The following is a 17,078-nucleotide window of genomic DNA, read 5'->3' as shown; positions in this document are numbered from 1 at the left end:
GTGTGTGTGTGTGTGTGTGTGTGTGTGTGTGTGTGTGTGTGTGTGATACGTCTGTATACCACAGAGACCTCTGTGCATCTCCAATCCCTGGCATTCTAGTCCTATACAGTGAGAGTTTAATCAATCTGTCAAATTACATAGAGACCTGGAGTGCACCAGTTCAAGGGTGTCCTTTCCTATGTATTTCAGCTTGTCAATCCTTCCATATAATGGCAATTGACATTGTTCCATCTGCCAAAATGGAGGAAAGTACCCCTTTCTCTTTTTCTGTTCAGCCGAAGTACTTACAAAATTGAAGGTATAGACTCTCCTGGAGTTTCAAGAACGTAATCCTGCTTATAGCCTCCAAGATTTAGAGGATCAAGACTGCCACTACTGCGGACAGGAGTTCTGTCTTTACTGGGGAAGTGTCTAAGGGTGCTAGAATGCCTCAGAAATCGGAGAGCACCAGACTGAGAAGATCCATCTTGTGATTTCGTTGTGCTCAGGCTGATGGTTGATGTACCAGCCAGCTTCGGAGAGATGTTCCTTTGTGCCTAGAATTATCTTTGCTAATCTGGGGCAGAGATTCTAGCATAGCAGGGCTGTCTCTCACCTGAAAGCTCAGCAGGGGCAACCATGAAACCCCTCCAGGAAGTGGCTAGCCCGAGGCTCTGAATTACAGGCGCCTCCCTAAAGAAGATCAAAAGTCATGCCCCACCAGCACAGAGACACTGAGAAATGGTTGAATGTGTTCTAAATTAAACTGCCCTGGTGGTGAACGGAGATCTGCCAAAATCTTTCAATTAATCACTTTTACCTTCAGGGCAGAGTTAGGCCTGAGAGTATTTCAATAGGTTTTTATTGGAACAGGGTTATTTCAGATATTAAACTATGTTGCACAAAGTAAAAATAATGTTATTTTTAAGTTGCTACTCTTGTTAAATAAAAGTTGGCAAACATTCCTAGAGTCTGTATTGTGTCTGTGTGTTTGTGTATGGCTTTTTCTTGTTTCATAAACCTCATTGGTTTTGTTTGTTTGTTTGTTTGTTTGTTGAACAAAAAAGTGAACAACACTGAATTAGGTGGTAAATACATGCATACTGCCATCTTCATTAATAACGTGCTATAAATAATAGAAGACAGGTTTTAAGTGTATAATTCTGTACAACAGGACTAGTTTTTTTTTCCGACATCTTTAGCAGTAAGTTAATTAGAATCACCTGAATTTCCTTGGGTGGACACCAAATGGATTGCAAACAAAAACAGATTAAAATAGCTGCTGGAGCTCACGGCATACAGATGTCAAGATTCACAGAGGACAGCAAGGCACTGAAAATGTGTGCTTTTCAAACAATTTTGGATGAAATTTAGCTCTTGTGACTTCTCTGTAAAAGCCCCTTCTAAGTGTTTTGCTGAAAGGCTAGCATGGCTTTGCTTCTGATCCCTTGATGAGTGAGAGAAATGTTTAAGAAAGATCACTTTACAGAGAGATTCAGGCTGAAATGTGATGACTGTGAGTCAAGCCAAGCCAAAAATTACAGTTCAGAATGAAAGGGGAGGGACGTGGTTTGGGAATCCATTTTCCCACATTCCTGAATCTCAATCATCCCTGCCAATGTTTTAAGAAAGAAGCCCAATGGAAAACAATGAGGTCACTTTGTTTAGATGTTTAAAGGAAAATAGGAGTGGAGGGATTGAAAGAATGACAGCAAATATATGAATTTTACATCAATATCTATTTCAAGTATAATGGAATCAGAGACTAGACTTTATATAACTGTTATGACTTCATCACAAAAGGAGCCATTTTTAGTGCTTTCTTCATGTTTGTGTTGGTCAGCCTTTTATTGTATGTCTTTAATTTATGAAATAGTCTGTTGCTAAAATATTTTAAAGGAGTAAGTGTACATAGAGAGGCTACAGATTACTTCTTCCTAGACTTCACGTTTCCTTGTAATGGCATCCATGTGAAATTTTGTTTCTCTCTTGACTCTACTGGAACACCCTACTGCCACTAAACCTCAAGATTTCCTAGTTGATGTGCCAACAAACTACTAGATGATAGCAGCAGACCCAGATAGAGCCTTTGTTTTTGTTTCTCCTTTTTCTTTTAATGCAACTCATTAAGGAAGTCCCAATTAACAGGAGAATAATGTATTTACTTCAGCATGATCACAGCAAAAACTATCCAGTGGAGCTGGGAGAGAAGAGAGACAATGCAGAGAATGGCATGAGCTGAACATGATGCAGCCTCCAATGTCAGTATCTTCAAGTGCTGGGAAAGTTTCCTTGATGATAACAACTTCTGCATACTGATAACCAAGGCCACTGGCTAATACCTTCAAGACCGAGATGTCTATGAAAGCAAGAAACATACTGAAATTGATCAAAAAATTTTATAGGCAATGTTTTCTCTTCTCCAGAAATCATTTCAGGCTGTCAACTTTACTCTGATTGCAACATTCTTCATGGTATTTCATGGTAAAACTCAGGATCTTTCTGATTTTTTTTTTTTTTTTTACTTTGAGAGATGTACGGAATGGCCTCAGGATTGGTATAATTCCATGAATTATAGTCATGAATACTATCCTACAACCTCAAATTTTTTGCTGAGTTAGACAGATATATACAAGTAACTGTATAAAAAATGAGTAGCCACACTTGGGATATCATCTTCTGTCTATCATTTCACTTTACCCAGATATTAAATATGGCATACAAATGGCTTCAATCTATACCACATTAGCCATATTGGAACATTTCCCCTGATCTTTTCCTGATTCACCTATCATTTAGTAACCCCTAAGTTAAAAGGTATGATTCTAAAGGAAGTTGGCCCAGTAGTCAAGGTTGGAATATGAGCTGCATTAAATGTATGAAGGTTATATGCAAAAGCAATCACAATCCATTATGTAGCACAGGAAATGGATGTCAAGAGTGGGACTATCCGTGTTGCTGTAGTTCAGCAGTGTGGTTAAGAGTCTCTCATTATGAGAAATTGGTGGGATAGTTGGCAGGAACCAAGTGCAAGCACAGGAGACAGTGTCTCAGTAGACGACAGTGGCTTTCCACATATGAAGGACGGTAGCTTCTGTTTTCACAGAAATATTTGAAATGTTCAGTGGGTTTCTCTTCTCCTTAGAAAATTCTCAATATCATATATATATAGTGGAAAGTGAGGCAAAAAAATATTTTCCAGTCTTCTATCTCTATACAGAATACCTGATAATATTTTTATTGTGTTTTTTTTTTAATTTTGTCTTTGTTATTATTATTTATTACAATTTATTCACTTTGTATCCTGGCTGTAGCCCCCTCCCTCATCTCCTCCTGGTCCCATCCTCCCTCCCTCTTCCAGCCCATATATCCTTCCCCTAGCCCTTTGACAGGAGAGGTCCTCCTCCCTTACTATCTGACCCTACTGTATCAGGTCTCATCAGGACTGTCAGGATCTTTTTTCTCTGTGGCCTAGTAAGGCCACCTCACCAGAGGGAGGTGATCAAAGAGCAGACAATCCAGTTCATGTAAGAGACAGCTACTGCTCAGTTTATTAGGGAACCCACATGGAGACTGAGCATGGTCTACATCTGAACAGGAGGTCTAAGTCCTCTCCGTGGTTCTTGATTCATTCATCAGTCTCTGCAGGATCCCCTAGGCCCAGTTTTTTTGCCCTATTGGTCACGTTGTAGAGCTGTTGTCTCTTTCAGGTCTTACTGTCTCTTCCTTCTTTCCTAAGATTCCATGCCCTCTGCCCAAAGTTTGGCTATGAGTCTCAGCATCTGCTTCATTCCCTGCTGATAATATTTAAGGCAGGATAACCATGCTCCCTCTCACTTCTAGGCCCCCATAATATCCAAATACAATTATATAGACATGTTAAGGTGTAAGTGGCACAGGAAAGCATTGGTAACAAACCCAAACTCTAACCACTTACACTACAGATTTTGTCCTTTTGTCAATTTTAACTCTAGCATTATGTTAGCACTTGTCTTTTCAGCTACCAAAACAGGACAGTGCTTGTTCAAAGTATGCAATGGGTCACGCAGCAGATATAATTTGTGTTAATAAATAAATATTTAGGTGATCATTAAAAGCTTTTATTTCCTAGAACTGAGTTGAAAGGACAGCAGTGCAGGAGAAGCTCTTCCTAGTGATGCTAATCTCTCATGTGGCTGATAAAAATCCCCGGGACACAATCCTCTTTCTGACTCCAGGCATCTGTATTTGATACAACCCTGTCTGTTAGGCCCACAGAATATTTCCTTAGTTGTGTGCACTTTATGTCTTAAAAAAATTTAAGCCCAAATCTGGAATTCGCTTCCTCTATGAAACTGTGTAAATGATATAAAATGATGGACCCTTTACCAGGATCTCATGTTCTGTACTTGAAATACAGTTATATTTTGTATGTGGTCTGAAGGCAGTTTCATACATTGTATGAAACTTCACCTTGGATTCATTTGAAATTCAAAACTGAGTTTCAAGCTTTGGAGCATTTCAGGTTCCAGATTTTCAGACCTGGTTTTTCAGACAGTTAATTCTGTCTGACCCACAGGAGTAACCTGTTCCTTGAATAACATTCATCACAAACAAATACCCTTACCACCTGAGTGCCCTCGCCCACCTTATGTTTAAGGTGTCCTCGGACACCTCTGACTTGCTTCCTTGACAGGAGCAGTTGAAACAGTCCGGCTTATAGTAGGTGATTGGAGAAGAAAGAGTAAGCAGTACTTTTACAACTGCCAAGGCTTGTGAAAGCAGTTCACCACAACCTATGCAACAGCACACAGGACCACGGTTTAGCTAATTCTGTCCTTTAATCACAGGGTAACCTGATGCTTGGATAACATCCATCATAAAGAAACTCTTAAGCACAGAGAAAGAGGAGCTAAGGATATACTTTAGCCACAGAGTGTCTGTCTACCAGGCACAACGGTTTTGTCTGGCTTTGATCCTTAATGTTGTAAGGAAGGAGAGAAAAGAGATGGTAGATAAGCTCAGGTGTTGTGCAATAGAGGCCCAAGTACAGTGCATTTCTTAGAGAGATATTAATGCTACAATTTAATGATAATTTAAAATAAAACCTTGAGAGGAAAAAAGCAATTTCCTCCAAATCATCAACTTGATCTAAGAAAGAAAGAAAGAAAGAAAGAAAGAAAGAAAGAAAGAAAGACAAGTGAAAACCTATGAAACTGAAACAAATATTAATGTCATCAATTTTAAAGGTAACAGTCATTCAGATTAGATTTTTTTTCCTTTTTATTTATTTATTATAATTTATTTACTTTGTATCCCAGCTGTCGCCCCTTCCCTTGTCCCTCCCAATCCCACTATCCCTCTTTCTTCTCCTCCCATGCCCCTCCCCCAGTCCATTGATACGGGAGGTCCATTGATACAGGCCTGGTAAGGCTGTTCCCCCATCAGGGGGAGGTATTCAAAGAGCAGGCTACTCAGTTCATGTCACAGACAGTCCCTGTTCCCCTTACTAGGATACCCACTTGGGTATCCATGGGTTACATCTGTGCAGGGGTTCTAGGTTATCTCCATGCATGGTCCTTGTTTCGAGTATCAGTCTCAGAAAAGACCCCTGGGTCCAGATAGATTAGATAGTTTTTAAGAATTACAGTTCACAAACCTTTATGAATCAAAAACATAGTTCAAAGTGAAGCCGTGAGAGAATGAAAATGGAATACGAGCGCCAGTTGCTCTGACCTTCTCTATTGTTGCCACACATGGTTAAGTTACTCGAGACTAAACAATACTTAGCCCCCTCCCTTTAGCACCTTGCCAGCACTGTGGCTGAACTAATTCTATCCCAGCTTATGCTTTGTCTGTAGGAAAAGGAAGGGACAACTTCTTTAAATCCCCTATAGCAACACCCAGTGACTTCTGTCATTGGTAAATGCTGTTTTGACAATTAAAAAAAATTCAGCTGATGAGTAAGCAAATGATACCTCTGAGAATGTGGTTCTCTTCTCAGAAATCTGTGTAGTTCTGTTCATTCCAGTCTGATCTTTTTAAAACAAAAGTGCAGTGACTTGGTCTCATCATGTTCCCAATGTGTTCCTAGCACAGCAAGGGAAAACCTCTGTCAGCATTCACTCATGTTATTTACTGAAAAGAGCTAACTCTCAAAGTAATTTGTCTTAAACTTTACCAAAGCACGATGCGGGCGCCTTGAAGACACCACTCATTTAAAACTCATACCAAGTCTAACTTTATTTCCAAAATGAGTAGTTCCCAATCCAGCAAGGATAATGTGGTCATGAAAAGGATGTCCAAAGCCACCAATTTACATTGGTTTGGTTTGGCAAAGCTTTCAAAGTTCTTGGAGTAAAAGGGGAATGACACGTGATTAACTGCAATTCAGATAATGCTTGAAGCTTGCTGTGAGCGACTCCAGAGAGCTAGTCAACCTCGAGACTGTACCTATAGAATTCATAATTACTAAACTTCATTGCAAGAGTCCAGAGTATTTTGGAAAAGTAAGCAGTGCTCTGCTTTTTAATATGCACCTTGTCATTTTCACTTTACTTAAAAAAATTAAGAAGTATGATAACGAGGGTAGAACCCATCAAAGCAGGAGCCACTAAGACCGGAGGTTATTATTATTTGCAAGGTGTGTGACGGTCATATCTCTGAATCTCAAGGGCTTAGAAGCTGTGTCCTTACGTCTATATTGCATCTAATATGCTTTACTTTACTCCCTCTTACTCTCTGGTTTCTAGCTGAAGCCACAAAACAGTTTCTCAGCAATGACTCAGTCACACAGCCACAGTAGTGGGACAGGTCTAAATTACCCGCTCCGTCTCCATCCCTAACACACTCTGCTTTCGTCCCAAAAGAAAATAGGTTATTAATTTAGGATAAGGCTGCTTTCTTTAAACACTCAGTGCTTTCCAGTTGTTCATATGTAACATATCCAATCCACACTACTCTTTCAAATGTTTTCCATTACTGAACTTTAAAGAAAAATAATTTCTGCAGAAATTTCTAAAAGACCAAGGCGAATGCTTCTTTTGCTGCAGCTTCAACTTACACAAGAGAAAAACAAAGCTTGGCACTGTAAAGCATTTCTGTGGTTGAAGTTCACTGTGCAGCGCAAGACAACATAGATACTTCAAACACATCTAAGATAATATGAGCCTTAGACAATAACTGAAAATGTACTGTATTTTACATTGTATTGAAAAGATAGACATATCAAAATGAGGCTTAAGGAAAGTCCTGATGAGTATTCAATTGTGTGGGAATTTGTTTTCACTTATCTTTGATATTTAAAGGTACAACTAATTAGCAAAACAAAACCAAACAAATGCCCAGTCAATGTATTTGCTTTTACTAGATATGAATTAACTTTTCGTCTTTAATAATTCTCTAACTAATACTACTTTAACTGATTCTTTTAAAGGTAATTTGGAATCTGTCATTTGGAGAACATAGACCCACCTATTTCATTGATGATTCTTTTTTCTAAAAATATTCTCTGAATTCCTTTAAAACATTGATAACCTATAGAAAAGTTAGGGCAGTTTTCATTTGGTCAAATTTTATATTGGTAGACAGGTAAAATTACTCATAGCTCTTAATTCTGAATGACATTTGGCTACATCTAAATCCCAACTCTCTTTAAATAACCCCAAATTGCTTTCTTGTATTTTTTTCTTTAGTCAGTATGGGAGCACCAATAATGACTTTAGAGAATTCAAAACTATTATCTGCAGTTGTCTATGCATTCAGAAAAGAAGAAAATATTTGAAAGAAATATAAAACAATGTACAAATTTTAAAAATCATATCACATTATTTAAAAGTTTTCATATTAAGATAAAATTCCAAGTTCTGGATGATGAAACAATAAGAAAAGTTAGTTAAATGTCATTAATAAATTACTCTTAATTAATCTTTTCACATTCTAAATTTAAAACCATAAGGACAACTAGATCCGGTAGTAAAAGTAGAAATCCAGTATTAGGGAAGTTTTAATTATAATGATTGTCACATTTAAGATTTTAAATGTGCATTGTACTTTGGGCAAACACAGTGGGTTCCCTTAAGTCAACAGAGGTAGTTTATACACTGGGAAGAAAAAATAGAGGTTTATAATATGTACTATGTCTTAGGTGATTTTTTTTTATATACAGATAGCTGTCTCACCTCATCCAGTTCTTCAAAGTTTGTACTTCTCAGAAAGGGAAAGTGTTTCAGTAATGTATTGTTCATTAGCCTTACTCTAGAACTCCAAACCCACAACAATTAATACATTTGCTAATAGCAATTTCACTTTATTGCTATGTTGCTAGTTATTCTAGTTCATTACATAGAAGAATTCAGACCACAGGCAATATTTGCTTTGTATTATGTCACCAATATCTGTGGTATACATTACCTTATTCTCCTCTCAGCTACTGAAGAAATGTTTTATAAAACACAGAAAGTCCTAATGTATAACGTGTAGAAGTATGGAAATGGCAAAAGAGTGAAAGAAGTAGTTTCATTTCAATAAGGATCTTTGTAAAGTCTTTGTTACAAAATAGCATGAATTTCCTCCAATTTATTTAACATTTATGATCATAAATCACCATGATTAACAATGATTTAACACCCCCTCCATGAAGAACATGCTGGAATAATGGCCCGTGCCCTTGGCCAGTAATCTCATCCAGGGTTTTCTGAAAGCCTGGACACAAAAATGCATCTACATTCCTAGCACAAAAATTATACATCAACATTTAGTGAAGCTAATAATCATACATGAACAAGCATCTCTTTATATTTTCTCATTTCTTAATAATCCCACAAACTTGGTCATGAAAATAACTAGATATGATAAGCAAATGTGTTCCAAAAGCCAACCAAGAACCATTCATGGAGAGGACCTAGACCATCTGCTCAGATGTAGCCGATAGGCAGCTCAGTGTCCATGTGGCTCTCTCAGTAAGGGGAGCAGGGGCTGTCTCTGACATGCTTTGTTGTCTGCTCCTAGATCACTTCCCCTGGAGGGGAGGCCTTGCTGGGCCATAGAGGAAGAGGATGCAGGCATTCCTAATGAGACTTGATAGGCTGGGATCAGTTGGTAGGGCAGGAGGCCCCCCCGTTTTGAAGATTAGGGGAGGAAGATAGGAGGTTATAGTAAGAAAAGGTGGGGCTGGGAGGAGATGAGGGAGGGGGTTATGACTGGGACGTAGAGTGAATAAAATTTTAAAAATTAAAAAAATAATAAGTGATTATCCAAGTTCCAGTTCGAGATAAGTTATTTTGATAACCAGTTTCAAAACTATCTGAAACTAATATACCAATAGGCCAAGATTTCCTGTATTTTCCTTTTATGATGTAATATCTTACATGAACATGCTAGAAACTAATCATATATAGAATAACATTTTTACTCTGTAGGTCAAACTTGTCAAGTGGCATTGACAGTGATCACCACAGACAGAAAATGGGGCACAATTAGGAATGGAGAGAAAGAGAAGGAGAAGCATAGGGAGCAGAAGAAGAGCAACAGAATGAGAACAAAGAGAAAAGAGGAAAACAACTGAGAATGCCATTTATTTTATCTTTCCAAATAACACACATATACAACTTTTCTTTTTTTTTTTTCCTATTTTTTTCTTTTCTGTTTTTCCAACTTTGCTTCCTGCTTGCCTTAGGAATAATCTTAAAGATGCCATGCAACCCCATGGGGTGTTTTATTGTTGCTGCTTTAATGAAACTTGTACTTGATGCTGAGTGTCTCAGCAACTTTTGATTAAAAATCGAGAATTAAAATTTTGAACATTGCTTTAGTTGCGGTCATAGAAATTTATCCTCTCTGTGGAGAAGGGATATTCAATAGTCATGTTCTAGTCACTTCCTTATTGATTGTTCATGTTCTCAGTTCTTCTGTGTGCTAATATGAAATATGCTATTTTGGTTTTAGGCCTAGATGTTGATGGAATATATCGAGTTAGTGGCAATCTGGCAACAATACAGAAGTTAAGATTTATTGTCAACCAAGGTAAGTGATTTCTTTACTTCAGACATTTTTCAGAAGTTACATCTCTAGCAGTGCTCAGACTCTGCTATTCATGGTGAACAGAGAGCAATAAGTAATTTAAGGAGGGGAAAAGAGAGTATAGCAATTAAGAAATTACTAAGTTATTATCAGAGAAATAAATAATAACCAGTGTTACCTGGAGATACATACAACATAAAGTAAATTGCTCATGTTAAATAAATGAGTAGAATAAGCAAAGTAAAAAAAAAATAGGAAAGAGAAGAATAAAATAAAATTAAAAAAAAAAGCCCAGCTTTGAAAATATATTCCTAGGGTATATTGAGGAATGTATTAATGAAGGTAATAATAAAAAAAATGATGGAAAACATAAGAACTCAAAGCACAAATGTAAAATAACCAAACAAACTCTGAAATATGTGTATGTGCATTATTGAAGAAATGCAATTAAAAACGAGATGATATTAACACCTATTCAGTGGAAATATAACAGCACGCCATTTTGAAAGACATTATGGTATACTTTTACATAAATAAATAGGTTCTTACTATCTGATAGAGCCTTTCTGCACTGCCAGTCAAATACCTTCAGCTTTATTCATAATTGGCCAAGCTTGAACATAGGGTTGGGATGTACCTTGGAGATTAGAGCTCTGCCTAGCATGCATAATCCACCTTGGGTTCTAGCCTCAGTAGGCGATGTATAAGAACTTGAAAACAATAAGATGTCTCAGTAAGCGAATGAATTTTAAAAAGTGTGGTAAATCTATACAATGGAATATTACTGCGATAAATGGAAACCACCTGTTAAGCCATGAATAGACTTAGGAGAACTTTAAATATTGCTGAATGGATGGGTCTAAAAACAGCATACAGAAAAAAAACTATACAGTATTCCAGAAAACCTATGCAGATAGTGAAAGATTAGTGATAACAAGGAATTTGGGAGGGAAGAAGAGATGAGTGAACATAAAATTTGAGCGCGGTTAGAGGATTTTATGTGACATCCGCATTGCATGTATGTGTTATTACATACTTGAAAACCGTACAAAAAACACAACTGAGCGCGAAGGTGAACACAAACAATGGCCAGCAGTCAGCAGCGATATGATCAAGAGCAGCTCATAAGTTGTGACAAGGTCACTTCATTAATACGAAGTGCCAGCACTTGGGATGCGAGGAAGTACATGGGTGGTGTACTAAGAGCTCAACTCGAAGAGCCTGAAGCCACTCTCAGAAAGTATAGTCACGGAAAGCTAACGAAAGTAGGAAAAGAAAAGTGGGGAGCCTAAGTGACCTAAGGGTGCTGTTTAAATCCATTTACGCGTTTCATAACTAGAAACAGGGTGGAGACCAGCCATCCCTAACATGCCAGTGTCCTTGACACCTTACTTAAACACTGTATGCTCATGTTCTTTTTTTCCCCCAGTAAAATTAGGCTTAGATGTTGGGATGTGGGATGGACAGGAGTGATTTGAAAACAGGCTGGAGAGACAGGTGAGCAGCTCTAAGCAGTTCCTGTTCTTGTAGAGGACCCACCCGGATTTGGTTTCCAACATCCACATCCACCGGCTCATCACTGCTTGTAACTTTTTCCCAGGATCCAGCCTTCCTGGGTTACACACACACACACACACACACACACACACACACACACACACACACACGGTGCACATGCTTAATGCTATAGCACCCACATACATGTAAGATACAGAAATAAAAAATAAGAATCAAAAATATTTTAGAGAATAACATTAAACAACGTATGTGGTGTTCTTTTAGTAATGTGACAGATTCAGATAAGCTATCAATGAAATTAAAAATATTTCAGTGGTGGCCCTTCAGAAAGTCTTACGATTCTCCGTGAGGCGGTTTCGTAGCTAGCTTCTAGCTAGTACCGGACTCGGTACTGAGATAGTCCCTGGGGCTCTCTTCTGCTGCCCTCACACCTTTGCACACTGCTGGTTTTCAGGGTTTTTGCATATTCTCTTCGCTTTCAAATTCCTTCTTTTCCTTCTCATTCTGCACACTCAAACTTTCTGGGCCATGGCCGTTGTTTCTGGTTTGTTTTGTTTGTTTGTTTTTCTTTTTCTTTTTCTTTTTTTTTTTACTTTTCAAGGCCCAATTTGTAAGTATCTTGTTGCAGGAAGCCTCCTGTCTGTCTGCTCCTGTGTTCTCCTAACGTGGGGTAGTTGAAATTTGTTTGTTGGTTTGTTTTGGTTTTGATTTTAGGAGACAGGGTTTCTCTGTGTAGCCTGGCTGTGCTGTATGCTCTTTGTAGACTAGGCTGGCCTTGAACTCACAAAAATCTGCCTGCCTCTACCTCCCTGAATGCTGGCATTAAAGGTGTGTGCCACCACTCTAGACTGGTAGTTGAATTTATAATAGTGTATTCGTATCTACCATCTTCCGTCTAAAATCCCATCTATCTTAAGAACTGCTGATTTACTTCTGGTTTTAGAGAGAATGTAATCAAATGTACACAGGGACTTTATATCAACAAAACATTAAAACCTGAAACACTTGTCTCTTCTAAAATTTCTATAAAGGTTGGATTTGAATATTTCTTGCTTGTCTAAAAAAAAAAACATGTCTCTATGTGTAGGTACATAGATGTGAGCACTCGCGCCCACAGAAGTCAGAGGCATTGGATCCTATTGAGCTGTAGTTTACAGGCAGTTATGCCCCCCAGCCCCCAGCATGGATGCTGGGAATTGGACCTAGAGCTGGACCAATTCCTCAGCGTATTTTGCTGTTGTTCTTTTTCATGAGCCAGTGTTCATCTTCTGGCATCCCTCTAGTAATAACTGTGAAATAAGAATATATGTGTGTTCATACCTATGCGTCTGCACCTATGTGCATATATATCTCTGTGCGGGTATATACACGTGTGTATGTGTGTACATACCGCACATAGTATGAGTTTGTGGTATATGTACCTGTCTGTATGTGTGTTGCTGTGGATGCTGCAGGTAGAGAAATTAAGACTGGTACGCATTAAACTGTTTCTCTATAAGCTCAAGGGAACAACTCTTCCGTGTTAACTAGTTCTTTTTACTAGTTCCTGTTGTAAAGAATCTTTTAAGGGCTCTGCTTCCTGACTAATTTGACTATGCAAAACACAGAACTAAACATTACATCACTTCTTTGTATTGCTCCCATTGGTCTAAGCCACAGGGTCCCTTCTGTGGGTAAAAATTGTATGAAACAGCCCAGCCTCATTTTTATTCTGTTTATAAGCAGCTAAAATCATTCTTGTAAGATAGCTCATGCTGAAACCATATCCTGATTGGGATTCTAGACAGCTGGGCAACACATTTCTCCTACAAAGAAGAAATCTCAAAACAGAAGCCATGCTAGAAACAAACACTAGCTGCATTTCCTGCCTTTAAAAAAATATGCTCAGCAGTTTGAAAAAGAAAAGAGAAACAATCTGCAACAAAAATATGAAATCTATCCATCTCATATTTTACAATCCAAACTTCAGCATCCTAGGAGACTTCGTAAACTGCTCATGTTTCCATGAATGTTGACAGTGTAAAGCTAGGCAGAGGCCTGGGTTGGTATCTGGTAGCATAAATTGTCAGCAAACAGTCTTCCTGGTTTACAGCACTGTGGGGATACAACAGTCAACACAAAGGATGCTACACAGAGACCTTTGATACCGCTGACTCTGTCAACTTGTGTTCTAGAGTTTTTTGGCTCACATGATGAGGAGCCAGAGAGACGGTCACTGGTTAAGAGCACTTGTTGCTCTTTCCAGGGACCTAGATTCAGTACCCAGCACCCATAGCTCACAGCTATCTAGGGGGTCTAACAACCTCGCCTGCCATCCGTGGTACCAGGTTACGTACACATAAATGCAGGCAAAACACTCATACATATAAAATAAAATTAAAAACCTAAAAATTTTCTTCTAAACTTATACATATATATTCACCTGTTGTCCAGTTTTGATGAGGAGGGTATTATTTGAATTAATTTTCTATACAGATCCAACAATTCTGCTACTAACATTATATCTTACTCATCGTCAGAACCAGTCTTCCAACAGCACTGCTTACACAGGAGAGAATCAGTGCTGGAACTTGGAGGATAACACGTGCATGTTCTCCTTTGTGCTTGCGAATATGTGATGAAATAAAGTATTGATGTCACGAAGTTCCTATGAAAATCATACAGAGCTGTGCAAACATCATACGTTCATCTCGTGATTTCTTACGGGACATAAATGAATTTCGTATACCCTCCTCCTGTGAGCATCTTTTATCTCCTCTGTGTTCGGCTTGCTTGATGCTTCTTTGAAAAGGGGTTCTGAATATACATCTTTTTAAAAAAAATTGAATAAACCTTACCCACTATTAGACTACACAAATGAAAACTGATTTTGGAGATTTTCAAGAACAGTTGAATTGCAATTTCTGTGTTTCGCTGACTTTCTTGAATGCTATAATCATCAGCAATTCTAAATACACCAGTTGAATGATTCAATTTGTTTTGGTTTTCTGTTTGACTCACTAAACCAGAAAGAATTAGATACCCTTATTATACTTCCAGATCAGATGACACACAAGTTAAATTCAAAGTGATCACTTTTGAAAAACATTTCCTAATTAAAGTTAGTAATGCTGCTAATAATTTTATTGTATAGGTAGCTACCATTTTCACAATTTACTATGTTAGGCTATCCACTGAATTCCCTGCACATATAATTTAATTTAATCTTTTCTTCAATCTCATAATGCAGACAGGTGTAATTTTTAAACTTGTTATTTTCAGTGAGAAGACTGAGGCTCAATTGTTAAATAATGCCCCAATAATACCCAAGATAAGGAGCTAAGACTAGATCTCAGATGTCTCTGACTTGCATCTGTGCTGCAAAACATTGCCAAGAAGCTACATTCCCTATGTACTGACTACCACAGCCTTCCTGTAAAAACAGAGAAGTGTCTTTTCATGCTGTGCATACATTTCCGCTTCCCTGTCTTCACTCTTCTTCTCAGCATTGGATATCAGCACTACCATTCAGTTCAGCTAAAACTATTCAAGAATGAGGATGTTTGGGGAAACATCACAGGAATAAAATCCTGGCACCTCCTATATCTGTAGGGTTTGTGATTCTATGTCTGGATCAAAGAACTCTGCAACCTTGCAGAAAGGCATTACTGAGTCTTGATTTACTGGGCTATTGGTGCATTAGTGAGCACTATTCTGCCCTGTTTGTTGAATTTGGTGACAGCTTTCAGTGACATTTTGCTGATGCAACTCTTCTGGTCTATATGGGCATCCCCAAAGAAAACTGGTGCATGACCTTAGATGTCAACCTGTCATCAGCCCGTGTCATTGAGTTGATTCTTCTGCATGATCTGTGACCTCCTGATGGCTTTCCACCATGGGTGCACATATGCAAAAGACAGGCTTCAGCATAGAGGATGCTCTGTGACTGCCTTGCAGACTCCAGGCTGTGGGCCTTGAAAATCCCACCAGACCCTCTCATATCAGCACTCACTTTCAGCTGCCATCTAGACACATTGCCCCAAATCCGACCTAGCTGTGACTTTCTTTTGTATTTCTTAAATGTCTTCTGGGTTCATTCTTTATATAAGAAACAAGAGAGATTGGCATCCTTTCTGAAAAGTGCCACATAGGGAGCTTTCCCAAACCCCAAGCCAATGGGATAACTATAAAGCACTGTAGAGGGAGGGGACCGGGGATTTTCGGAACCAGTGCTGCTTGATACAGTAACAGATTTCCCCTGCAAGTGTTTTCCTGGAATTGGAGAGGAAACTTCATACCAGGATTCTAGGATTGATTTCCTCGGTTAGAAAATGTTAACATTTTCACTACAGATGATCAAAATACATACATTCCATAAATCTGCATGACCAACAATCTTCTCTGTATGTGCATAGACATGTGTGTTTGTTGTTTTTAGTGGAAGGGTGTTTTGTTTGTTTGTTTGTTTGTTTGCAGTCTTGTACTTTTCCCTATATTTATTCATAAGAGTTTTATTGGCCCAGTAAGACGTATTAGATATTTGCTGACAGTGATGGCTTTGCTTACTTTGAACTTCCTAACAATAGGTCAACCAGGCTGGAAATATACAATTAAAAAAAAAAGAACAATTTGTGTTAGCAATTATACCTAAACTAGTTTTCTACAGCCGTGAACCTTAAAGCAACACACAAACTTGAGCAGCTGTCTCTCCACATCTCATGCAATTTGCAGCATCAAAATCAAACAAAGGGAAAGAAAAGTGGGAAAGAATACGGACAGTTGGCAGTTTCATCTAGAAATAAAAAACTGGATAAAACAGAAAGGATTTTGAAAGGATTTTTAACCTTCTAGTAGTGTTCTTATAAAATAGTCCTTGTATCATATCCATTCATTTTTCTATTAAGTGAGTTTATATTGCTCTCTTGTTATTTTTTTTAAAGTATTTCCTTAAGCCTACTTCACTTTCATTGCCAACCACAGCATTAACAAAACAAACTGTGTTATTTGCTTAATCCTATTGTGTAAGGTGTGGGGGTTGTTGTTTGTTTGTTCTGTTGTTTTGTATGTGGGGATTATTGGTGCTGGTGTGTGTGTGTGTGTGTGTGTGTTAAAGTGTAACTTTTTGGCTTCCATGTGATGGGATTATATTTTAACAGTGATTTATTTTTCTCTTCAAGCTGGAAAGATCACTTGGACATAAAATGAACAAACTCTAACACTGTTCAGGACTTTAGAAACTTCCCTAGACCTCATTTTTCAACTACATTGAGTTGGAGAGCTCAAAGGCTATTGATGGTGAAACACGTATTGCTTTCTAGCTGCTTAAGGAAGCACACTGGCAGCAGCAAGTATTCCTGGAAAAGAGGACAGGACAATAAACTCTTCACATTTCAGAACACAAAAGCCAAAACAAGAAACTGTAGTTTTTAGGTTTTCCTCTTTACCATGTATCCCAATCATAAGCTTAGGTGTCCTTTCCATTTTTAAGGTGTCGAAATTCTGGCCACTAAATTTAAAACAAAATTATACAATTACCATAAGTTATAATATGTTATGTTATATTATATTATATTATATTATATTATATTATATTATATTATATT

General features: G+C 38.0%; 1 protein-coding gene across 1 annotated transcript in view; it reads left to right on the top strand.

The window, feature by feature from the left end:
• Positions 1-17,078, top strand: part of Arhgap15 (Rho GTPase activating protein 15) — a 528,611-nt gene that overhangs the window by 328,917 nt on the left and 182,616 nt on the right. The window contains exon 10 of the mRNA XM_055599722.1: positions 9,904-9,981. Coding sequence (XP_055455697.1) covers positions 9,904-9,981 — 78 coding nt within the window. The remainder of the gene's footprint in view (positions 1-9,903; positions 9,982-17,078) is intronic.

The sequence above is a fragment of the Psammomys obesus genome, unplaced genomic scaffold (genome assembly GCF_907164565.1).
Source record: "Psammomys obesus unplaced genomic scaffold, mPsaObe1.curated_primary_1811, whole genome shotgun sequence".
NCBI lineage: Eukaryota > Metazoa > Chordata > Mammalia > Rodentia > Muridae > Psammomys > Psammomys obesus.
Note: the sequence above shows the minus strand (reverse complement) of the source record. Positions and strands in the feature narration are given on the sequence as shown.